General features: G+C 39.2%; 1 protein-coding gene across 7 annotated transcripts in view; it reads right to left on the reverse strand.

The window, feature by feature from the left end:
• syt14a (synaptotagmin XIVa) overlaps positions 1-26,498 on the reverse strand; it is a 42,136-nt gene that overhangs the window by 11,320 nt on the left and 4,318 nt on the right. For 4 of the 7 annotated variants that reach the window (XM_086094326.1, XM_086094324.1, XM_086094323.1 and 1 more), the window contains exons 2-7: positions 25,436-25,483; positions 15,403-15,555; positions 11,973-12,203; positions 2,221-2,492; positions 1,675-2,124; positions 697-886 (exon numbers count right to left, since the gene is read on the reverse strand). In XM_086094326.1, coding sequence (XP_085950452.1) covers positions 697-886; positions 1,675-2,124; positions 2,221-2,492; positions 11,973-12,203; positions 15,403-15,555; positions 25,436-25,483 — 1,344 coding nt within the window. Of the gene's footprint in view, positions 1-696; positions 887-1,674; positions 2,125-2,220; positions 2,493-11,972; positions 12,204-15,402; positions 15,556-16,156; positions 16,213-16,306; positions 16,385-25,431; positions 25,484-26,498 lie in introns of all 7 variants that reach the window. The other 3 variants (XM_086094327.1, XM_086094328.1, XM_086094325.1) reach the window with 3 other exon arrangements.

Genomic DNA, 26,498 nt, shown 5'->3' on the forward strand with positions numbered 1-26,498 from the left:
CTAGATATAGCAATATTGCAGAGGCGTCAACCAGCACAACAGCATCACAACAGCCGTGAGTAACTTTAGGTAGATCTCATCCAACCCGAGGCCCAGTCACCGAGACGTTTTATAAGCAGCAAACTTAATTAATTTGGAAAATATCCCAAATAATTTAAACTGCAAGCTGAAGGAAATGTGTCATTAAAGCTTGCACAAGCACTGTACACAACTGAATACAACAACAATACACTCTAAAAACAGTTGGGTCAAAAATAACCCAACTATGGGTCAAAAATGGACCGATGCGCTACTTGGGTCAATTTGACCCAACTTTGAATCAAGAAATGTGACTTTTAGTGTAAAACAACTCATAAATATTGGTCAGATCCTTTACTTGGGTCCAAAAATTGGGTCATTTTGTATAAAACAACCCAGAAAGTTGGGTCAAATTGACCCATAAAGTGGATCGGTCCATTTTTTATCCATAATTGGATTACCTTTGACTCAACTGTTTTTAGAGTGTATGAGGGAAGTACAGGATCACAAATGAGACTACATTAGGTATCCTTGACAATGACAGAGACGCTGTTATTCTTAAAAAAGTGTCTGAACCTAAATCTGATGTTTTTAGAGGAATGATACTTTTTGAGTTACCCATGTCAGATCTTTAAGCGTAAAAAAGAAAAGAAAGGGAAAAGCATTGCCAATACTTACTGGGTGGCTTATTGGTAGCCAGGTTCTTGAAATGAATTCCTTTGATGACCTCCACAGAGAGATGTCCTGTTGTGGCGTTGTACACCAGGCCCACCAGGATTTCTGGCGTGGAAGTTTGACTGACTGATGGGAACGATGAGGCGCTTTCACTGCACGTCATGTCTGAGAGACTGATTTGGGATTCAGCACCCTGCAAGTTTTAGGGCATTTAGATTTGTTAACGGTATAAATATTTGCATATTATGCAGTACATTATTTCTTAATGTATATTTTCTGCAGAAGCAACAGGGACAGAGAAATTTAAGATTAAATTAAACAAATCCCCCAAATTGACACTTGGCTTATTTTCACTTTTAATTGCGAAAACACTAAACCCTAAACCAAGATCTCAGTGGGCTAAACTAGTTTTTCAAATCTGACACTCTTTTGGCCAAATCAAACACTGTACAAGTGCTTCGACTCAATTTCCTAAAACACATTGTGTTGTGTTTTTGCAAAACTTTCACATTTCACACCTATGTTGCAAAATTGTAAACACTGGCAAGTGGAATATGATCAGCAACACAGCTGCCGATAGCCGGGTCGATAATGTGATTCAGTCTGAACAGGGCTAGATCCCATTTGGACATTTTCTAAAAACAGTGTGGACAGTCAGCCCTAGAAATATGAGGAGGAATCCAATTAGAATCAGATATGCTTGCAGTCTCAACACGAATGTCACATGACCAAATCCAGAAAACAGGTGAGCCATATTTGGTTGTTTCCCGAGTCCCGAGGAAATCCGATGTAATTTGACAGTAAAGGCGAAAAAAGGCCACCCCCTCAGACAGATAAAAACCTGTGGATTTTGCTGCATAATTCATACTCCACAAATGCAATATTAATCAGAATGCCGTGTTTATACATACACATGGGGGTACCAAAGAACTTGACTTCCCCTTAAAGAGGCTGACAAACACCCGCTTTAAACCTACTTACTGGGTACGTGCAGCATGGGTCTAGAATGACGGGCATAGACATTTTTCCCTGAAGGTTGAGCTTGGTGAGATAAAACACATTTTCCCCGAGCACCTTCTCCTTCTTCATCCGCCGCATACTGTAAAGTCGAAATCTGATGGCGTAGTTGCTGATCATCTCGGACTCCATATGGCAAAAGTGAAAGGTCTCTGTGAAGAGAGGGCAAGGGCCTTTTTGGATACCCGTCTTTGCCCTCTGCTTCTTTGTGGGCAGCAGCACCAGGTGGACCTGCCAGGAGATGTTGCCAGTGTGCTTTAGGCTGGGAAGGTCTGTTATCGCCATGATGGTCACCGCCAGCTGCTGCTCATGTGGATCATAGTCAAACATTACGTCAAGAGTGCCGTATTTTGCAACCTGATCAGTTTCGTAGCCTTTAGGGAGCTGTGCAGCAGAACCGCGGGCTGACATCTCCTATAGGGACAGAGATATGTTGTGTTTACATAATTCATTACTGCACCGCCTCATTTGATGTTCATGTATGTGTCTCTGTGGAAGCACATTATTTACCTCTGGGCTGAGGACAGCGGTACTGTCGCTGGGCACATCCTCCTCATAGCCCTTGTTGAGATAACTCTCTGTCTCATGGCCATCACTTCCCTCACTGGCGCATTTGCGGAAGGAAAGGTGGGGGCTACCGCTGGTCAGTGAGAGATCACATTTGGCGTCACCATGGTCTGACAGTGTGTAAGACATCCTTGGAGATCCATTTTCATCCTGATATGGAGGTGGTTGGAGTTCATCCAGTGGGGGTGTCCTCCTCATCCTCTGGATACAGTTGGCTGTTAGAGTATGGAGGAAGACAGGACCCGGACAAACATTACTTATATGTCAACATATATGTTGGCTCTATTTTATATATATTAGTAAATTATTTGACTCTTTTTAGAGTGGGACAAAATAGACTCAGTTTTAGAGTATTTACACTTGGAAGAGAGTAAAATAAAGAATTGGGGGGAAATAAAATAAAAGTCACTCAAGGGTGAAGGAACGAACTCATGCCCTTCAGCTTGGAAAGACAGCCGATCTACTCCCTGAGTCACGCAGCTCCTCCTGTGTGTTAGTATATCACTCATGTCAGCTGGAATCTTCCTAACCCAAGAGACCAAAAAATGATGTCTTTGGTCTCTTGGAGATAAGTAAACAGTAGGAGGAGCATAGCTCCTTACTCAACCCTTGAGTAACTTGTATTTATTTTTTTCCAATTCTTTATTTTACTCTCTTCCTAGGTAAATATTAGCCTACTCCAAAACTGAGTCTATTTGTTACCTATCTAAGGGAGAGGAAGGGATGGAGAACTCGCCACCAAGTTGACTCTTCCGTGCTCTCATGTCTGTCCTCAGTCAGGTCCGCCTTTCTTGTATATAAGCAATGTGTGCGGGAAGTCCTCTCACACAGTCAGATTTTGGACTTTGGTCCACACACAAGGCACACCTTACTATTAGGCGCACCGTCGATTTTTGAGAACATTTCAAACTTTAAAGCGCGCCTTATAGTCGTGAAAATACGGTAAATGAATTTCATTCATAAATATGTGAACAGCGAGCATCAAGCCCTCTGAATCACTGTCATTGAACATATTATTAGCCATGCATCACTTCTCTGTACCGCTTATCCTCATTAGGGTCGCAGGTGCGCTGGAGCCTTTCGCAGCTGACTTTGGCTGAGATTCTACGGTATACCTGAACTGGTTGCCAGCCAATCGCAGGGCACATTTAGGCAACCATTCACTATCAAACCCTACCATTAACCCTACCATGCATGTTTTTTGGAATGTGGGAGAAAACCAGAGTACCTGAAGAAAACCCATGCAACAATTGTGTCTGTGTCACCTTTCAATTAAAAAGAAGGCAACGAAAAAATTACTTACTGAGTGCCTTTATCACACTCATGACAAATATCTGATCTGTCAGCTTGATTCTCAAACCTATTGTCCGATTTGAACTTGCACAATTTGGACAGCTGACATAAATGCTCCTATAGGGACTCTTGTAGAAAGGAGAGAAAATAAAACATAGCTCAGGAAACGCAACCCCCCGTCCTTATCTGTTTCCTAACTTTTAGAAAAAGCCAGCCAACTCTAAATTATTGTTTCTAGCTCTCGCAAATTCTTGGAACTTTCAGTCTCATGTCAGACAGTGAGACTTCACCTCAAAGTGGCACATATCAGCGGCACGATGGAGGCAACGGAGTTTTAACTAAGTGTCATGGAGGGCTTGATAAAAGAAGCAAACCCATTTTGAACGTTTTCTTTCCCCCTGCTGAGCCGGGAGCAGTTGATTTGATGGAAGCTGCTGTGTAAAGGCATCACTATTTCCTGCTCCCTGCTAATTGGAATGGTTACAATTCCACTTCTCTTCTAAGCCCTCCTTCCTTCACAGAGATTCATCCACTTCCTATGGGCTTGTTTTTGCTTTCTCGAGATTCTTGGCTGTATAGCTAAAGCACATGCACCCCGTAATTTTTAGTTGGAAGTTGACACTCCTTCTGATACGGGAGGAACCAGCAGACCACCACTGCCAGGCCTGAGGCTCTTCCTTCGTCATCATCGAGGCAATGAGTATGCTCACCACAGCTTGACACTCACCAGTGGCAAATAGAAAGAGGGCCCCAGATTGCCTCTTTGGGCTGTGCACAGCCAGACCCCCCAAGAGTGCTGGCCCAGCCACCAAGAGCTCGCTATCCAGCTGTGCTCTATTTAAAAAAAATTGAAGCCTTATTTTTATACCAAATTTGACTTTTCTTTCACTTCAATCAAATTTGGCAGATTTTTCACTGTGGTGTGTCAAATTTAAAACACATATTTTTTTTCTTCCCCCACGTTACAGGGTCAAATGAACAGAGCTGGGCACTTCTGTTAATTGGCAGATTCCGCCCACCTTGTGGCAAGTGCACAATGATGCAAAGCCTCGGAAAAATACGCAGACTGAGCATCGACTAAAGGACGTTTACGTCCGTCAATCGGGGTGAGTACATACGGTCCATCTCATTCTATGTATTTTTGCGAGCCTTTGTGTCATAAAGCAGTCGCCGAATATGCAGACGCACACGCAAAAGGTGGGCATCATTTAGGACCGGAATTGACGATTAACGGAAGTGCCCAGGTCTGCAAATTAAATAAGATTAAGAAGAAGACGTATTAATTGTGTATAAACAAAAATGCATAGTTCCACACTGAGCTCCAAACAATCAAAATTCCGTTAGCTCTGTGACATGTATTTACCCAAATGTTGCAGATGTAGCATGAACCACTCTTTTCTTTTGTTTTTCTGTCAGTTTGCTCATCCCTGTTTTTTTTCTTGATTTCCTCCTCGGCGGTGCAGGGAATGTTGAGCAATTAGGCGCACCAGGGAACTATAGGTAATCAGCTCCCAGACTTATGCTCTGTGCCGACATGGGGGTTTTACAATAAGTAGGTTTAAGATGTTCTAAATCATAATCTGTGTTCTGAGTTGACTTCTCTTGAACCTGAAAAGTGTGATCATGCGAGTGCAGAACAGAAACGCGTGTATATACAAATGGACTAACAATTGGTGCCTTGCGGCTAAAGCCTGTTATTTTTTTCCACTTTAAACACTTATCAGTGCATTACACCAGGATCCCTGCATGGAGTAATGAAAGCTCTAAAAGAAAGAACTTCACTGTTTGCATTGACCATCATTCAGACTTATCTCAGTATTGTGAAACGTGACTCACAGAGGTTAGGTTTATATTTTGAAGTGAATTTTTTATGATGTTTTATGATTTACTTTTGTTGATGGTTCTGACAACATAATGCAGATGAATCTTTGAGTAGCACTTCGAGATATACTTTATAAGAAAAAATTATAAATCCGATTTTTAGCATGAAAGGTGCATTAGCGTTTCTCCCAGACTTATTGGTTCAATCATACGCCACACTGTATAGCTTTTTTTCCCATAGAATAATAAAATAATGTAAAAATGGCACAGAGAAATCAATGTACTATTCAAGTCACATGACTTGGACTCAAGTCGACAAGAGTCACTTACCGGTACTTTTTGACTTACGACTTGCTTGGCAAAAACTTTTGAAAGAATCAACATGACTTCAGCATTCATGAGACTCGACGTGAACTCCATGAATTGACCAAAAAATATTTTTGTTCAAAATATTGATTTAGCCCAGGTGTGTCAAACTCATATTAGCTCAGGGGCCACATGGAAGAAAATATATAACCAAGTGGGCTAGACAGGTAAAATCATGGTATATAGCATAAAAACAATTGCCGTTAATTATACACAGATTTTCGCTATTTGCAGGCCAGCCCTAAATAGCGGGGCTCAACTGTTAATACTGTATATTGTTCCAAAAACACAAATGCAAATGGCCGCAACAACACTTTGCCCGTATGAGTTCCGGGCGTGTTATGTCTACCTGATTTGCATATATATTGTTCCCAAAATGTGGCGCAGTTCATGCCAAGTTATAGGACATTAATCCATGTCATTTGTGTTTGTGTCACCAGCAGCTGAATGTATAGTTATATGTAAAGTTAATTTTTTATTTTTTTCAACAAACTGTAACTATAGGTAGGTGGTGTGTAAATATAATGACGTCCAGGTTAAGTCCATGTACAAGTTGCATTGATCCTCTGAGGATTGCTTGTGAAAATACAAATTTCCCTTTTTGTGCTGTTAAGCACCGCCTCTGGCGGTTGATGAGGGATATAAACCCCTCCCCCCCGACGTGGTGGCGCGGCGGGGATACAGAAGGGGGACAGCACTTCTCAATACTGTGGTCTGCCTCAACCGATGGCTCCCCACCTTGACACACTCGCCCCTCCCAGTTGTGGGGTAAATTAAAATTGGAGGGAAATTGCAGGGCAAAGACGGTGTCTCAACCCGGCGGGGGCAGGGGGCGCACCCGCCAACAGCTTGTGAAGGCTCTCAGTAAATCACCCCCCTTATGCACCAGATGTACAAGATTTTATGAGTAACCAACTGATTTTTATGGGAAGCATTGTGTCGCTTTAATGGACCACTAATCAGTAATTACTTGTCATTTAGCAAAGGATCACTGATTAGCTCTTTTGGTAACAATACAAGGAATCACTGCAGATTAAATTGGAAATTGGAGATCAGATGAGACACATCTCTAATCAGAGTGAAGTAACTTAGTGAGGAAAAAGCATGTGAGTATTGTGATGAATCTGCAATAACTTAAGCAGGCGTGAAACAACTAAAAATGTGTCATTACCATATTGGTGTCATTGGTCATGTATCTCATTTAGATAATATAGAAAATATCGCAACAAAATGTCAAATTACCATCTTGTATCTTGGGTAACTAGTTTTCTCAGTACGATTTATAATGTGTGATGCTTTGTTGCCAATGGAACCAAGGCATGGCATAAACTATTCATCATTCCGCAGCATATTTTAACAATGCTTTAAATAGATTGCCCTAGACATTCAGTCTTAAAACCCACTTTCTTATATAACAGGAAGCTAGTTCCGACATGACGCAGTGATTTAGAATGCAGGAAGATATTTCTTTTTTGATTTGTGGCATAACAGTGTCATCGAAAGCATATTATTTCTAACTGAATTACCATTCCAGAATCCAGAACTGGACAGCCTTTTTTTTTGAAACAGTATGCAATAATACACAGGTGGGCAAAATTATTGGTACCCCTATGTTAACGAAAAAAGAACCCCAAAGAAGCCAGACAAATAATTTGAATCAGATATAAGTAATATAAACAAACAAACAACATTTTTATGAAAAGTAACCAAGGAAAACCTGAAATTTCATCTGAATTGTTGTTCAGCAGAATTATTTTGAAAAACAAACTCATGAAACAGGCCCAGACAAAAATGATGGTACTAAAAGATTGAAAATAATTTGACCATTGGGAAATCGCAGGTGTCTACAAACCTGACCACAATTCCCCGTGGATAGATCAGAACACAGATGAATATTCCTTTCAATGGGGATATTCCGAGATAATTTTATGTTACCAAATATCCGGGTTATTAAAGGAGTAACCCAGGTGTCTTATTCAAGCTTTTAACTAATTTACGTCCTGTCATTTTCACTGAAGCAACCCCCTTCGTTCTTGGCTGTTTTACTGGATTTTTACTGATTTTGCAAGGCCCACAGAATATTGTGTTCTATTGCTAAAAACATGGAACCTACCTAGATTAGTGTCTCTTCTTTCATCAGGTAAAAAAGTACATTTCCATCTGTTTCCGTTTTGCAGCAATTAGCATTAGAATATACTGTAGCTAATTTTCATTATTATTCAGAAATCTATTTAGAACCGTGGGTAAATGAGCTTGTTTGCAACATGGCCCTGGTTGATCTCTTATACTCTGCTGCAACGTGCTGGTCGTTTTTGTAATTACTACCATTGCTTCACCCGTTCGCTGCAGTTCAAAGGCTGCATCAAAGCCTTCTGTATGCTCTAGCATAAAACAAAACGTATAAATATGTCTTTGGGACACAAAAAATAGAACATATTTATACATTTTTGGGAGCAAATGAGTTAAAAAAAAAAAGAATATGAGCATATATGTTTAGATCGTCTTGCGCAACTGAAATATTGGTCATGTTCCGGTTTTGAAAGGGTTACTGCTGCATGTAAACATGACCACTGTGCTTTTTAATGTACGTATACCATACTAAATAATGGCCAGAGGAAGGGAAGGAGATCATAAATAAAATTAGCAAGCATGTTAAAGGAGCACCAATGACTTTTCAGTTTTCATTGATTATGGCAGCACCATATGGACAAAAGCGGTAGCGGTACATTTCCCATAAAGACTAGTGCATAGCGTCATCTCACGGTAGTCTAGAGTTGGATTGAAGTAGTTTTTCTTTATACAGTACTGTAACGTATGTTAACAGCAAACGTTGGTTTTACTTTACTTTTACTTTTATTTTATACTGTCAACACAAACAGCTGCGCTCGCCCCCTCCCTTCTCGCGATGCATTCACAAGCACTTCGTAAAGAAGACAGCACACAACACAACCGAGTTCGTTACAGTACTTTTTTTTTTGTGTTGCGTTCCTGGTGGGGCCAGTGTGGAAGGGCCAGCAAGCTGATGACTATTTATTACTACCACGCAAATTTCCAATAGCTAGCATTAGCACGATTATTTTGATTTGAGCATGGAAAGCTACCTACTCGTCCAGCAGAAAAAGAGCCGAGCCCCCCAAAGGCATCTTAGATAGGAAAACCCTCCTTGTCTTTCACTGCACGCCAGCGAGTGAAAGCGGGGCCATTCCTGCTTTTATCCATGTAGGCTCCGTTTTCATTTTTATTTTTGTCTCCTCAGACAAAAATCTTCATTTCTTAGGTTGTTTTGCAGCTCCTCCATGACAATAGTAATCGCGGTAGACGTTCGACATGCCTTGTGAATGACTGGGGAAGGGGGGACGTGACGTATGCCGTAAAGCAGTCTGCACCATCCACCTCAAAGTTGTTTAGTGCCAGTAATAATGATACAGACCCCCTCAGACCGTGGCAAAGCTTTCATTAATCTAGCTGTAAGTCAATGTTTCATCAGCAGAATTATGAAGACATGAATTGAAGGTTGAAAAGTTAATTAGCGGGGCTTTAAAGGTAAAGGCTACAACAACATCTCCAAGCAGATTGAACTTCCTGTGACTACAGTTGCAGAAATGTAAGCTCCACAGGACTGTAGCCAACTTTGCTGGATGTGATGTGTGTGATGTGATGACAAATTGAAGAGATGGACGTATGGTAACAAAAAGGTGAACTCCAAAGTCAAGGTACATCAGTATCAGATTGCACCACGGTCAGTGGTTGAGCCAAAGTAGACTCCATGGGAGACAATTAAGGTGTACACCACTGAAAAGAAATTATAAAAAGTGAGACTGGAATTTTCCAAACTACAAGTTGACAAGCCGAAAAGCTTCTGGGAAAATGCTCTATACGACCAGACGAGACAAAACTGCATATTTTTGGCAAGGCCTATGAAAAAATGGAAGAGGCCTTACGTTCTGGGGCTGAATATCTGGGAGAGGTCTTCAATCTGTGCAGGCTATAACTAAATCTCAAGGCATTCTAGAGAGAAGTCTGCTGCACAGTGTCAGAAAGCTTGGTCTCAAGTTGCAGTTAATGGGTCTTGCAGTATACAGTATACAGTATACAGTATAATGGCACAAAACACACAGCTAGAAACAGCCATGAATTTATAAGAACAAACCAATGGACTATTCTGATTGAACATCTGCAGAAGGAGCTGAAACATATTGTCTATTGTCTAAACCTATCAAACCTGACAATTTTGCTCATGAACAGTGGGCCAAAATACCTGCTGACAGGTGCAGAAGCCTCATTGAAAGTTACAAAAATAATTTTGATTGCAGTGATTGCCTCAAAAAGGTTGTGCAACAAAACATTAAGTTAATGGCGCCATCATTTTTGTCCAGCCTTTTTCGGGTGTCATTTAAAATAATTCTGTACACAAGAAAAACAAAATTCTGAACTGAACCAAAAACTGTGCCACAAAACCGGGAGATGAACCAAACGGTGTAGTCATCTTTTAGCAAGAGATCAATGTGTCATTGAGTCAAAATATTAAAATAATATATGATAAACTTATGATATGCGAATGTTTCTTAATTAATGTTAACTTTCTCAATTGACTTAATGATTATATTAGAATGCTTGTGTTGGTTTTGGGTTGATATCAACTGTACAAATAAAATTCTATAAATATTAGGGATAGCGCCGATATTGGGCATTTTGGCGAATATCAGTATTTTTATTTTAAATCTGACGGCCAATAAAAGGTCAAGCTAAAACCATTTTAATCTCAGGAAACAATTTATTAAAATTTTCGGTTAAAGGTGCATTGTGCAGTTTAAAAATGTCATATTAAAGCTTTTTCTACATCATGCATGAACCACCAATGCCCAGATGAGTATGAAGAGCCCTGACTGTTTTACTCTGACTGCATCTATCAGCTTTTATCTTCCCTTTATGGTGGAGTGTGCGGACCCGCACACTCCACAGTTCCTTTGGAGAGGGGAGGGGCTGAGTTTTTCTTAACTCAGTCATGTCTTCGTTTGTCAATTGTGGCTGTTGCTTTAAGATCATGCACGTATTTGCAAGCACACAACGAACGAGCCTGACACAGATGTTGCAGTTACGCTTTGAGTAAAAAAGTGACAAACTGCACAAAGATGCTTTAATGTTATAAGAAATGCTGCTGACCCTGGGAACCCTTTGAACCTTTTGTTTTTGTTCAACATTAAAACAAAGAAATTTGAATATTTAAGATTTCAGGTTTTTTTTTTTTTTAGGAAAAAACTGAGCTATGATATTTACTTATTTAAGTGTCCATTTAACTTTTTAAGACATATGGATAAAGTACATTGTCATTGTTTGCATTATTGTATATTGAAAATAAAAAAATACAAAAAACTTCTACATTTTGAAAAGTCAGAAAAATTGTTCAATAACCATTAACACTTTAAGACATTACAACAAAGCCGAGATCAGCATTTGTATTTAAAAAAAAATTTGACGCTAATATTTTTTTACCCCCATTTTACTGAAGATGAATATCGGCTTCAAATATTGGTTATCAGCCTCCTTGACTACTAATAATCGGCATCGGTATCAGCCCTGAAAAAAAACCCTGATTGGTATATCTCTAATAAATATCTTAATAGAGAAAAAAAACAAGTTGTTAATTAAAACTTTTATCCAGTGCTGATTAAGAATGATTAGTCAACTTTTCAGCCTCTCTCTCTGTAAGCTGTCATCGGCTGAAGCATGCAGTGCAACTACAATGACCCAAAATTGTAACACTGCGCCCTGATTTATGATCATGATTAGTTAGAGGGTACTTGGAACTTTCTCATCTTTTAAAGTGACCACACACTTCTAGTCAAGTGACAAGATGAATGCAGAGAACAAAAAGACTGATCCAAATAGTCTAGAACTGGTTCTCCTGTGGCTAAGTCCATGCTGATTTTTTCCAGCACCTTGAATGAAGCATATTAAAAGAAAAGAAAAATATGCAGACAGTTGACTGTTTCATAACCCTCCCATGGAGAGTGTGCTGAACGGGAGCTCCACTTTGATCACCTCTCTAAATCAACTGTGTATATATATGGGTGTGTACATTGTGGCTGAACTTTGTTTGCAAGTTTAATGTAGTGAATATGGACGGAAAGAATCTGTCAGCATAAAGGAAATGTTCTATGATGTATTAGTGAAACTGATGTAGTGGTCCAGATTGGATTTATAAGTAAACCTACCGATATCAGCTGAGGCATCACTGCTGTAGCCATCATAATCAGCCGTCAGGGGACTGTACTTCTGTCGGTTTTCCCACCTAAAGCGACCCGCATGTTTGACATTAGAAGACACCTTGGCACGTCCCCTGAGACCTTGGGCCCGGCTGACTGCTTCTTGATACTGGCCCATCAATTCGTCCTCGCTGTCCGATGACGATGAGGCGTGCTGGTCGCCATCAGTGTAAACATTCTCTGTTGTGAGAAAAAATGGCAGAAACAAATCAATTATCCAAGCAAATTCAAGTGTGAGATACCTATTATGGTTTGACATGTACTTGTTGGGACCTTTAATATTTCTTTTTGTACCCCTTGTCTGTGCTTCAATATGTGCTTGTCTCAGAGGTCTAAGGAAAAATCCTTTTTAAATCACATTTGTAAATATTAACAATTGAATATTGTGTTTTAAATCCTTTTTTAAAATGTTTTTTTGCAATTGTTTACCCATAATTTTGAAAACAAGGCTTATTTAAAAAAAAATATTCTCACAATTATCCAAAGACAACCATTTGCATAACTCCTAGATTGTTTGCAAAATGACACACTTAAGTCAAAACATAGACACTTATTTTATAAACATATACACGTTCTTTCGTTTTCATCTCACGAACACGGTCTTCAAATGATCAGACATTATTGCAGTCAAATACACACTACTGTGACTGATCAATACAAAACACATTTGTAAAAAAAAAAATTTTTTTTTGTTAGGGATAATTTAGATGACAAATAGATATTGACAAACCCACAACGTCCTTCATGATTATTTTGAGGTATACAGCGAAATTACACAACTACCGTAAATTTACTACGCACTGCACAGTGCACACCACTGATGCTACAGACTAAAAATATTTATTTCTTACCATACTCGGTTAATGGCACATATTATCCATTCATCCATTATCCAAATCAATCAACAATAACAATCAGAACAAAATAGTTTTTCTTACGACTTTTAAATATATACAAATACAAATTTGTAGACAAATAAAAATTACTGCATTAAATATTTTTTATTAATTGTTTTGCTCCCCAAAACAGATAAAAACATTCTATTTTAAATATTGTCATGGTCCTAAATTGTATTTATACGTTTTTTGTTTTATGCTAGAGCATACAGAAGGCTTTGATGCAGCCTCTGACCTGAAGAGGTCGCTTAAAGTAATGGTAGTTATTACAAAAAATGGGCAGCAGGTGGCAACAGAGTATAAGAGATCAACCAGGGACATTTGGCAACAAGCTCTTTTCCCCAGTGTTTTCAACAGGTTTGTGAATATTGATGAAACTTAGCTATATTCAAATGCTATTTGCTGCAAACCGGAAATAGATACAACTATCCTTTTTTTCTGATGAAAGAAGAGACTCTAATCTTTATTTTGGTAAGTTTCATGTTTTTATAGCAATAGAACACAATATTCTGTAGGCCTTGCAAAATCAGTCAAAATCCAGTAAAACAGCCGGGAGCAAAGGGGGTTGCTTCAGTGAAAATGGCTGAATAAGTTAAGTGTAAAGAATTGTGTAAAAACTTTAATTTTAGTGTGTTAACAACTATATATATGTGTGTGTGTGTGTGCGTGCGTGCGTGCGTGCGTGCGTGCGTGCGTGCGTGCGTGTGTGTGTGTGTGTGTGTGTGTGTGTGTGTGTGAACTATAATGATGATGCCTGAGCAACTATTTGAGGAGTTGAGTTTAACATGCTGCTGAGAAACGTTTGTGATGAAACTTCATAACTGAAGGAAACAGCGTATTCTGTGAGACTGTGTTAAAATGCCTGAAATTTAGTACAGTGAACGGCAATTTTCAGAAATTCACCTATTTGAGCACTTTTCGGAGAAGTGTGCGTTTGCTGTTTTTGTGCTTTGTCAGTAATATACAGTAGGTTATTACTATTAATTACAAAGATTTTTGTGGTGTCAGTTACTCGCGGAGTTCAGCTCAGTCTCAATCGCTTGTGAACAGTGGATATTTGCTGTTATTGATTTCAGTATTAATTAATGAAAACGCGACTGGCTGGCGACCAGTTCAAGCTGAGGCACGCCCAAGACCTGGTGAGGATAAGCGGTTTGGAAGATGGATGAATGAATTGAGGAGGAGAAAGAACAATTCATTGAAGACATAGTAATTCTGAATGGAACAACATACAGAATGGGTAAGGTGACTGGTGGATATTTATGCAGTATTAATATTTAATCAAGAATTAGTAATGTTCCCAGTAAAAGGTAAATGCTGTTTCATGTTTTTCCAGCAAGAGGCAGCACAGCTTTAGAATGGCTACAATCCTGACGCTTAACCAAAGACTGGAAAAAAAGCTCAAAATTCAGTCGTTTTTACAAAGTACATAAACCGCAATTTAGGTAGGATCGTGGAGCACATAATATGTCTGCAATACAGAATTTAATTTCAAAAAATTAAATCTAAAATGCAAACAACTCGCCCTGATTTAGGATTCCTTTGTAATAAATTCACAAAAATGCAATACAAGTGACAACTCACTGACTTTTAGTCTTTGTTCAAAATAAATTGAAGTGCAAAATATTACTAATTGTTTAGCATGACTATAAAGCTGGAAAATATAAGATGATATTGATAAATATTGATCTTTTTAAATATATATAAATTGAGAAAAACAATATAAAACGGATTGAAGATAAAATACAACCACCCAGAGGAAAAACACCATTCCTATTGCAAAATATAGGTGCATGCAAGTACAAAAAATGCAGGCAACAGGTGCGTGTAGCACTCTTTATGATCCACATGAGTAAATAAAAGCGCTATGTTGACTGTACTGCATTTAACAAGGGAAAAATAGTCCTTATCAATGCACTGAATAACAACATTCGATTTTTCTCAGTTGATGAAAGCAGGTGAATGTGTTAAGTAAATATGAACTCCTGTATTGGAGAAAAACATCAGCCCACCTAAATTGACTTAGCAAATGTATCAATTTTAGTAGCAAAACACTAATAATGCACTCTAAGCATTAATATAAGCCTTAAAATCATACACAATCTTATTGGGTATTTGAGAGGATAGGCATGGATGCATTCACTTAGAATAGAAAAATGTTCTGTCAACCATGGATGTTACTTACTTCATGATGGTTTAACAGCCACAAGAGGGCGCCAGTGACTAATATCAGTGACTGCTATTTGCAGCCTTTGTGAGTTTTCGATACTTTTGAACAAGGCCGGCCCGATACCGATACCTCGTAGCGCTATTCTCCCATTCCTAACTTAGTTTTGCTGTCAAGCAATATAATTTAAGTACTTTTCACATGGAGGTAATTCATTACATTACATGCTATACTAGCTAAGAGGGAGATGGTGATTTGAAAGTACAGTAATCACAGAAAAAGTTTCAAAGCAATACATCTAGTAATGGTGGTTCACCTTGCAATTCTATGTTTTTCCTGAAGTCATCAAGGCACTGAAGGCTCCCTGCATTCTCTAATGTCAACTTGTTGTTGAGGTACCAAAAGAGAAGAGTCATGAGGATAATGAAGAGCCCGATGGCTGTCAGAAATCCAAGGACCTCCGGAGAGACTAAGAAACAGAGAAAAACATTGATTGAATTTGAGGAATCAAATTGACAATTTCGAATGACAATTTCAATTCGAGGATGATAGGGACCGGACAAATTGCATTTCAAATTAAAAACGTTAAATGGGACACAAAACAACACGATAAATCCACAGGGCCACGACTAAAATGTCCCCATCCGGCCGGGATATGCGCTCAGTGGAGACATGCATGTGAAGAGTAAAAAAAAACAAAGGATTACATAAAATCAGGGGCAGCACCAGAGTGACACAATGACTCACTGAGGGGTAGTAATGATGATGATGATGATGATGATGATGATGATGATGATGATGATGATACGTGTGTGTGTGTATAGACTCACAAATTAGAGATTGTCAAGTTAGCCTTGACTACACAGCGAACATGGCCAAGACTTTATTGTTTATCATGCATCCCCAGTCATGTTTCATGAAATAAAATGCACAATGTATCGAGAAAATATCGATATTGCCATATTGGCTCATGCAATATGCATATCGCAAAGACATGCAATCATTTGATATGGAATTATATGCTTCAATCTGAATTTGACCAATCAGATACAAATTTAAATGTGCATCACCATCCAATGTAGCCGCAAGAGGGCACAAGCCAGTGTCTTCTTGTGCTGGTCTCAAGCTCGGATAAATACAGAGGGTTGTGTCAGGAAGGGCATCCGACGTAAAAACTTTGGCCAAATCAAACATGTGAATCAAATATATGACTTCCATACCGGATCGGTCGAGGCCCGGGTTAACAACGGCCGCCATCGGTGCTGTTGACCTACAGGGTGCCGGTGGAAACTGGACTACTGTTGGTCGAATAAGGAGAGGAGGAAGGTGTGTTCGTAAGGAAAGAGAAGAGGAATACCAAGAGTTTAGGACTGAGAGTAGGGACTTTGAATGTTGGAACTATGACAGGAAAAGGTAGAGAGCTGGTTGAAATGATGCAGAAGAGGAAGGTGGACATATTGTGTGTTCAGGAGACCAGGTGGAAAGGGAGCAACGCTAGAAGTTTAGGAGCAGGGTTCAAGTTATTCTATCATGGTGTAGATAGGAAGAGAAATGGCGTAGGAGTTAACGTGAAGGAGGAGTTTGTTACGAACGTCCTGGAGGTAAAAAGAGTGTCAGATAGAGTGATGGGTCTGAAGCTAGGAATTGAAGGTGTGATGATCAATGTTGTTAGTGGGTATGCGCCACAGGTAGGACGTGAGCTGGAGGAGAAGAAAAACTTTTGGTTGGACCTTGATGAAATGATGCATAGCATCCCTAGAAGTGAGAGAGTTGTCATTGGTGCAGACTTCAATGGACACGTTGGTGCAGGAAGCAGAGGTAATGAGGAGGTGATGGGCAAGTTTGGTATCCAGGAGAGGAACGCAGAAGGACAGATGGTGGTTGACTTTGCAAAAAGAATGAAAATAGCTGTAGTGAATACTTTCTTCCAGAAGAAGCGGGAACATAGGGTAACCTACAAGAGTGGAGGTAGGAGTACACAGGTACACTACATCTTGTGTAGACGGTGTAATCTGAAGGAGATCAGCGACTGCAAAGTAGTGGTAGGTGAGAGTGTAGCCAGACAGCATAGGATGGTAGTGTGTAGGATGACTCTGGTGGTGAGGAAGACAAAGATAGCAAAGGCAGAGCAGAGGATGAAATCATGGAAGCTGAAAAAGGAAAAGTGTTGTTTGATTTTCAGGAAGAAGTTGAGACAAGCTCCGGATGGTCAGGAAGTGCTTCCAAATGACTGGACAACTACAGCAAATGGGATCAGGGAGACAGGTAGGACAGTCCATGGTGTGTCATCTGGAAGGAAAGGAGATAAGGAGACTTGGTGGTGGAATGAGGAGGTGCAAAAGTCGATCCAGAGAAAGAGGTTTGCTAAAAAGAAGTGGGACACTGAGAGGACTGAAGAAAGTAGACAGGAGTACAGGGAAATGCAGCGTAGGGTGAAAGTAGAAGTGGCAAAGGCCAAACATGGGGCTTACGATGACTTGTATGCTAGGTTAGACAATTTAGGGTCAACAGTCCAGAGCAATGGACAGTGTGGAAACAAAGTGATGAAGCGCGTGCAGGCAGGCTCAAAAGTGTCAGGTGCGATGTGTGATAGAAGAGTTTTAGCTCAAATGAAAGGAAAGGTTTATACACCTGTGGAGACCAGCGGTGTTGTTTGGTCTGGAGACAGTGGCACTCAGGAAAAGACAGGAGACAGAGCTGAAGGTGGCAGAGATGAAGATGCTGAGGTTCTCTTTGGGAGTGACCAGGATGGATAGAATCAGGAATAAGTACATCAGAGGGACAGCACATGTTAGAGGCTTTGGAGATAAAGTCAGAGAGGCCAGACTGAGATGGTTTGGACATGTCCAGTGGAGAGATAGTGAGTATATTGGCAGAAGGATGCTGAGTTTCCAAATGCAAGGCAGAATGTCTCGAGGAAGACTAAAGAGGAGGTTTATGGATGTAGTTAAAGAGGACATGAAGGTAGTTGGTGTGAGAGCAGAGAATGCAGAGGACAGGGTTAGATGGAGGCAACTGATTCGCTGTAGCGACCCCTTAAGGGAAAAGCCGAAAGGAAAAGAAGAAGAATCACCATCCAAGCATTTCAGCTGGTGAGTTTTGGCGTAACATAGTTCTGCTGTCTGTTATTTTATTTTTTTTAAACAGTCAATATGCGTACATTAAAGTCCACTTTTTTGACGAACATGGCATGCTTTTTTGACAATGATCCCTTTGATGAAGGTGCTCTCTAAAAAGAGAATTGTTGAACAAAAGTAATTGTTGACCAACTTAATAAAATTGCTTAAATGGTAACACCATTAATTGAATTGAATTAATCCAAAGTGAATATACTGTATTAAGTTTAATTCATTATGAGTTCATTAAAGTTAACATATTCAATTTAATTAAGTTCATCCAAAATTAATCACAATTAATTAAAATTATATATTCACTTGAATTAAAATTAATCCAAAGTGAATATTTTAAGTTGAATGAACTCGTAATTAGTTAAAATTAATTATATTCACTTTGGATTAATGTAATTCAATCGCATGTTAACAAGTAAATACATTTTATTAAGTTGGTCAACAATTTAATTTGAAATCTTAAATTGATTCAACAATTCTATTTTTAGAGTGTGCAGGCAGCATTACTGCGCAGGGAATGAAATATTCGTTGTGAGATGGTTATCAGGCCGCGCATAGATGTTCTGGTATTTCCAGACAGTTATCTTTTTGAACGGTACCGTTTCACATCACAGTCCATCACCTACATACACAACTTAATCCGTCCTTACATTTGTAACATTACCAGCCGTTCGTTGTCATGCGCTCACATCACAGCATATGTTGTGTGTTGCGCTCTGTTTTTTTCTTACCTGTTTGAATAATGTTTTTATATTTCAAGTTGATGTCAAGTGCGCTTCCCCTGCAGGATTGCACCTAAATGAAATCAATTAATAAGCTATCATTCAAACAGGTTTCCCCTGTAATATTATTGTGATTGTAAAGGACTACATTTAAATGTATGCATTGACCTGAGCAGCAACATTCTCCCATGCCGCCTTCCACTCTTTTGCCTAAAGATTTTTCCTAAAGACATGTTCAAATTCGCCATACAATTACATTAGGATTTCCAGTTTAAGATGATGATGATGATGATGATGATGATGATGATGACGCCGCCCTCTGCTTCCCCGTTGCCATGGTGACTCGTCGAGTCAGGGCACCATTGATGCAGTCTTTTTAGACTTTTTTTTTTCAAACTAACTCAAATCAGTTGTCCTGGTACTGAAAAACACAGAGTTTCCTATCTCAGGGTAGGTCAACTCACTGTTCAGGATTAGTCTCAGAGTTTGTTGAACCTGCTTTGTGAAATGGACCCCTGAACTTCAGACTAGCCACCATTACATTCAAAACAATTAAATGTGAAAAGAAGCAATAAATCCACAAATAAATAAATAACATAAATCGTTTTACTTTGTCACCATATCTTTGGTGACCAGGACTATTAATCAAAACAAATGTCATGACAGAAAAGTAAATCATTAATACTGTACTTAAATTACACATATTTAAGATGATTATAGATTAGCACACAATCAATACAACCATCACTATACACATCTGAACTGTTAATCTCTTGGTATTTTGGAGAAGAGCTAATCAGAGATATTGGGTTTTGGGATTTTTTTTTCTATGAGAAGGGATCTGATGAATTGTCAGAAGGAATTGCAAACTTAACAGGATCAATTATTGATCATTGCCTGGTGTGTTTCAAGCACTGTGCAAATCTCAACACGCTAATCTAGCAGGAGGGTTTATGGCAAACCACTAACTGAATTGCAGTCATGGTAAAATAAGGTTGTCATCCTTTGTACTCATGCTTCATTGTTACATATTTCAATTGTGCTTCCTCCATTATGTCTTATCTGCATGGAGACTGTTGCCATGTTGAATATCAAAATGAAAGAAAAAAAATCTCACAATCACAAAGACACCCACTTTCTCCACGGGCAGGCTGAAGCACTCTCACCAGCGCTCCTATACACACTCCCACGCATGTTCACAGAAGACTCGAGCATGATGCCACTGCACTGATTAAACACACACAACAGACCCAAACCCAACAAAACTATAATACAAAAACAAAGCAATGCTGTTTAATAGCCTTAAGAAAAAGGGCACCTTGGCATAAATACAATTTGAACAAATGATTCACATGGAGTACTATAGTCTGGGGCCCTCTGCCATTTCCCTGCCTAGTACATCAAGAAAACTGAAAAATTATTACTTTTTTTTAATTACTTTTTTGTATTATAAAAAAACAAAAAAACATTTCACACTCACAAATTGTATTTTATATCTACAATATCCCAACTCCAAAAATGTTAAAAGTTCCCTCTCTATCTTTTTTCCCCCCTAATCTTTGCTATCCTTTTATCAGCTTTGCAAGATAATTTGGGATTGAAATGAGCAGTAGTTTTGTTGGTCAGAATTTAATGCTGATTTTGAATGGTCTGTTTTCTCATTAACACATTCAAATCCCAAAAATAATAAATATGTTTTTATACTTTGCCCTGCACGCCCAAAAATTTATTTATAAGTTTTTTATCGTTTTTTAAATTTATTTATGCTAGAGCATACAGAAGAAGGCTTTGATGCAGCTTCTGGCCTGAAGAGGTCGCTCAAAGCAATGGTAGTTATTACAACAACAACAAACGGCCAGCAGGTGGCAACAGAGTATAAGAGATCAACCAGGGCCATGTTGCAACAAGCTCTTTTTCCCAGTGTTTTCAACATGTTACAGTGAAGTGTGGAGAGTGTGAGTAACATCTGAGAGAAGCCAGTTGTCTGAACTGATGTTGACGGTATGTAATTGTTGTTTCTTTTATGTAATATTTGTATTATTTAATTTGTACTGTATTTTGTTATTTTGTGTAGTGTTGTATATTTTTGCAGTTGATAATATATAATTTTCTCTGAGAAACTCGAATGACTCGTAACTTGTGAGAGTAGGCTGAACTGATGTGATTAATTCTTTTTGTGTGTGTGTGTTGTGATATACAGGTTATTTTAGAGTTATGGTTAACTCTTTGCCAAGCATTTTCAGAAAAGAGATTAGTTTCACTGCGATTGCCCCTTCGCGTGCACTTTCTTGCCGGCCTTTTTTTCCGGGGAGTAGCAGGTATATACTGCAGTGTGTGTTTGGCCATGTTGTCATCAAGTCTACTCTCAGGATCATGATACGGTGACCTGGTGTTACGTCTGGCTTCCTCATGTCCTTCAGTTCCTATACCGGGTGGTAAGAGATGTTCTGATCCATCTTATCCACTCCATTCATGGTGGCATCGTAGTCCAGAACCAGTGTCTTCTCTGTGATCAAACTGTACCCACTCCTCCGATGAATATGCATTGGACTTGGGGTACTCTTCATCGTCCGATTGAACGTCCGCCTGTGCAGAAGTGCTCGTTTTCCGCCGTTAGCATCGCTAGCCGGTAGGCTTTACGACGCGATCGAAGCCGCCGCGTCAACGCTTCCAACTTCGGCGTCAACGCTTCCAACTTCGGCGTCAACCTCGGAGTCACCATCATCATCATCAATGTGCTCTTTAGCATTGGTCGATGCTTTTTGTCTTTGAAAAAAATGCTCAAGCGTGAGCTGCTTGCAACCGGTCGCCATTTTCGCTTCCTCAGCCATTCTCCCCTCAACACTCTAGCTCCGCCTCACGTCTTCTACTGACGCCTACCCGATCTTGTCCAAAGAGAGTCATCGCTGCCATCTAGTGCCCAAAAATAGTCATTATACTAACTCGACCTGCTTGATAATTTCAGCACAGCTTGCCAAGGCTTTCCTCCACCCGTTTAAAAAAAAAAACATAGTGAATGTCTTTTATCGTCTTTGGCGGCAATCATTTGGATTTTACTATACGTTATTAAACGTTTTTGGCGGTCAAAGAGTTAAGTATGAAGAACCAGTATTCTGAACTGTTGTTGACAAAGTGATTCATTATTTCTTGTGTTATGCTGCTCACATACAGATGTTTTATAGGTTGAAGTTAGAGTGAAGATTAAAGAATCAGTATAAGAGTAAGTATTTGTTCATATATTTTTGATAAAAGCCAATACTCGGAACTGTTGTTGAGTGATTGTTTCTTATGTTACAGTGAAGTGTGGAGAGTTTGAGCAATATTCAGAGAAAAACAAATCGTTTTTTATATATATTTTATATTTTTGCAGTTGATAATATTGTATATTTGTTTCTCATGTGTTCTCTCTAATATGTTTTTTGTCTAAAATATTTATTTTTGAGTAATTTGTATTTTCTGCATATTTTGGGGGAATAATTATTTGTTGCATTTTTATATTTACATATCTTTGACAATACACACATAAGCAGTTTTGCTTTGATTCTCGTTAGATACTGTATATTATTATTATTGTTGTTGTTGTTATTATTATTATCGTTGTCGTTGTTATTGTTATTATTGTCAATGCGTATCCAAGTTTTTAGGGTCAGATCCAGTTTCACCTTGTTAGCTCTGTTGGAATTCAGCGGACCAGAATTGTGCTGTAGTTGACACATTTCATGGTGGATGACTTTAAGTCAATGCACGTGACAAATTTCTGCTTTTAAGCGACAGCCACAAATTCACTCACATTGGTCAGTTCCCTCTGGCATTGAGATTTGAGACCCATCTCGGGACAGCTTTGTTTGGACCGCACATTCCCCCTCGGAGTGCTTGCCAGGTGCCGCCATGGAGCTGGAAAAATGTTCCTCCAGGGTGACCGGGTCATTGGTGGAATTGTAGCCGACTGCAGTGCATCCACACATGACCGTGGCAGGGCGACAGACCGTTCCCCCTGGAGGAGCATTTTTCCACCTACGTAGTGACGCAGCGTGACCTCGCAAAGACCAGAGGGTTGTGTGTATGAGTGGCTGTGTCACTTAAAACCCAGAAATGTATTATACCATGTGTGAAATATAGATCAGCTTGGTGATGCCATCCTCCACAAACTGTGCCCAACAAAGCAAAATTCAACTCAAATGTTTTAGACGCTGTGTGGTGCCGCCGTCAGTGATTTTTCCAGAGTTGAGTGGCCGTGTAGCATCCATGAAGTGGGCATATACTTGAATAATGTGTCATGATCTTAAGTCATCACGGAAACAAATTAAAATCTGTTAATTTTTGCACAATCTGCAGGCTTTTTCCTTTCAAGGGTTATTGCATGCAAACGACAAACAACATAGATGTAAACCTTAAAGGGATTACATAAATATAATGATTAAATCTTACATTTGACACCATGTCGATGTAATTTTTTTAATGAAATATTAGGTGTTTTGCCGGTTCTTTTTCTAAAGTGGAAGTAAAACGCCCGGTTCAGTAAAAACCCCGCCTATCCCCGTGTGGTTGCGGCGCCCCCTTTGGTCCAAGCGGGCTGCTGCTGAAGCTCTGCGTTTAAACACTCCTCTGAATGGCCACGCAAGCCATCAATTCTTCAATAAACATTTGAAACAAAACGGCTCCTTGCCGCAATAAATCGTGGACGAGGAGGGAAGGAGAAGGGAGAGGCAAGAAAAAGGAAGAAGAAGGGGGGAAAATTTTAGCGGGTTGAGAACCTACTGCTTACAGGGCGAGCGTGCTAACCACTACAGCACTTGTTCAGTAAGGTTTAACAGCGCAAAGGTTCTACTTGTATTTTACAGAAGTGTCAGCCAGAACTGGGATTTTAAGACGGCCAATTGTCATTGCACTTTGGCATTGCAAATGTGAAGGATAATTGATTCCTTTGAATTCATTTGGACAGAATGTTTACTGATAAAGGCTACTTTTGTCACTACCATGGAGGTCTCAGAGAAAGTGGGCATGCGTTTAGTCCGCAGAGGCGGTGCAGGGGGTGGATCCGCACCTAATGATGTCATACAGTGAGCACCCACTCGTTTTCTCAGGTTGGGAGGGGCTGGTGCTTGGAGAGCAGAATGACCTAGAATTTCTCATAGAGGGGCGAATGGAGGAAAACACCACTTCGGTGGTTTTTGGTGAGGAATTAGCAGTTAAACCTGGCTAAAAGCTATTAAAAAAGTAGATTTTTTTTATGTTTAAACCATGTCACAGACTCAGTTCAACATATAGTAAGTTATGCATAAAAGAGTGTGTGATTGGGGGGATGTTGGATAGCCCCGTTAACATGAAATTATTAAAAACATTCAATGTCTGTAACTATTTTAAAAAAATCTATAATACATGAATTAAAAAATTTACATCTGCAGCAATTCTCAATAAACAAAGCTGTGAAAGGGCTGGTGGTGCAACGGATCATCATTGATCTGTGGTCGGATCGGACCAGGCCCCACTGTTCGGATCACGCCCGATCCACGGATTGGTTGGTGAATGAAAAAAACAAAACAAAAACAAAGTGTGCATTCACAGTTTATACCATTCTGACATGTCAAGGAAGCTGAAACATACTCAACGTAACACACTAAGCGTAACTTCAAAATAAAGTTGACCAAATACAGTATTATATTGACGGCAATACAAATAGCGTTAGTACACTTTTACTTTTAAGTTCGCCCACGTCATGGCGTGATGGCTAGCTCGACTTCCCTTTTAGACGTTTCTATATCGTAGTTGACATTGCAGTTGTGAGCATATCATCAACACAACGCTACCCCTAACTCATGTTCAATCGCTAATTTAGGAGGCTAAGAAACCGCTAATTAATTACGCCGTCATTTTGTGGCGAGCAACTACCTGTTAACATGAATACCGAGTGTCTGGCTGCTGGCAGGTTGTGTTCCTAAATCCTAAACGGCTATATTATACATTTTGAATTGATTGGGGTTTTTTTTTTTAATGGAAAAAGGCGCTTTACAAAATAAATGAAGACACTAAATCCTACACGGCTATATTAGACATTTTGAATTGATTATTATAATTTTTTTATGGAAAAAGCGCTTTACAAAATAAATGAAGACAAAGTACTATTTAGCTTTCTTTTCTCTTTTTTTGCTGATCCGAAAAAATGATCCGATCCGTGACTCAAATCATTTATTTATTTATTTTTAACAAATGACCAGGAATAGTGAGCCATTGTTTAATGTTCCACATTGGCCTATTTTGAGCTTTATAAAGACAAGCAACACATACGGCACACGGACAAGCAACACATGGCATAACAAAACACAACAATGAGGACACCACAATGACAAGGACGATCAAGCTTAACATGATAGAATAGAATGCGTTTGTGGTCATTGTATGGTACTGATACAACAAAAAATGATGAATGATAATAATGGACAGGGCGGTGCGAGAGGTGTGTTTTGGGGTCAAAGATCGACCACACTGCCTACCTACCTACCTTTCCTGACGCAGATCAACTCATGTACTCCACAGCTACGCTCGCCACCTGGAAAGAGAACACATTTGAATAAGCCCCACTGTGGTGGAGGGAACAAAAGATATAATCATGAAAACATAATAAAATATGTTTGCACAAGGACAAATGTAACATGATTACAGGACAGTGAAGGACAGAGAACAGCAACAGTTTGGCATGAGTGCTCCATGATCTCTAACACTTTTCTGTTCAATTTGTTGTTAATTTTCGTTGACATAACAAAAAACAACTATTTGAACAAATTTTAACTTTTTGGGGCAGATAGAATTGTAATAAAAGTTAAGTGGGCTGTAAGAAGTGTGGAGTTGTAATGAGTTGTTTTTCGGTTCAAACAACACAGTTTATGAGAAAAAACACATGTGGAAGTTCAAGTCCATGACTTTGCTTTGATGCAATACATTAAAAACTACAATCATAATCGGGATGTTTCTTTAGCAAACTTCAAGCTCCCAGTGATAGCAACCTCTCAACAGATTAGTATGGATATTTCTATTGCAGCAGTTCTACGGTGTCACCCTTTTCTACTCAAAAGGGGAAAAAAGCACAGAACTGATTTTTCCCCTTTCTCTTTTGTTTGAACAGATGGACTGACTATACCGATACGTGATAATGGCATTACGTCATGCAACTGTGATGAAAATGTGTTTTGTTTTAAACTAATATTGTTTAAAAAGAAACTTTTTTTTAACATGGCATACGTTTTCTTATATTTATTTCTTATGTTCCTGTTTCCATTCCTGTATACAGTATTTGTTTTGTTTTTCAGTTTCTGGAGTGAGCAAGGTCCTTCTAGGAGGTGTGACACCTGAGGTGAGTTGCAATCTATGAGGCTCATAGGTTGCAATCTATGAAGTACAAGCGTACCCATTTTTCTTTTAGATCTTGGTTGTACAAACCCAATTCCAATGAATTTGGGATTTTGTGTTAAACATAAATAAAAACAGAATACTATGATTTACAAATAATGTTCAACCTATATTTTAGGGATAGACTGATAATTGGCCCGGCCGATAAACCGCACCGA

The sequence above is a fragment of the Leptonotus elevatus genome, chromosome 14, assembly GCF_054856555.1.
Source record: "Leptonotus elevatus isolate MCC_2025b chromosome 14, RoL_Lele_1.0, whole genome shotgun sequence".
Classification (NCBI taxonomy): domain Eukaryota; kingdom Metazoa; phylum Chordata; class Actinopteri; order Syngnathiformes; family Syngnathidae; genus Leptonotus; species Leptonotus elevatus.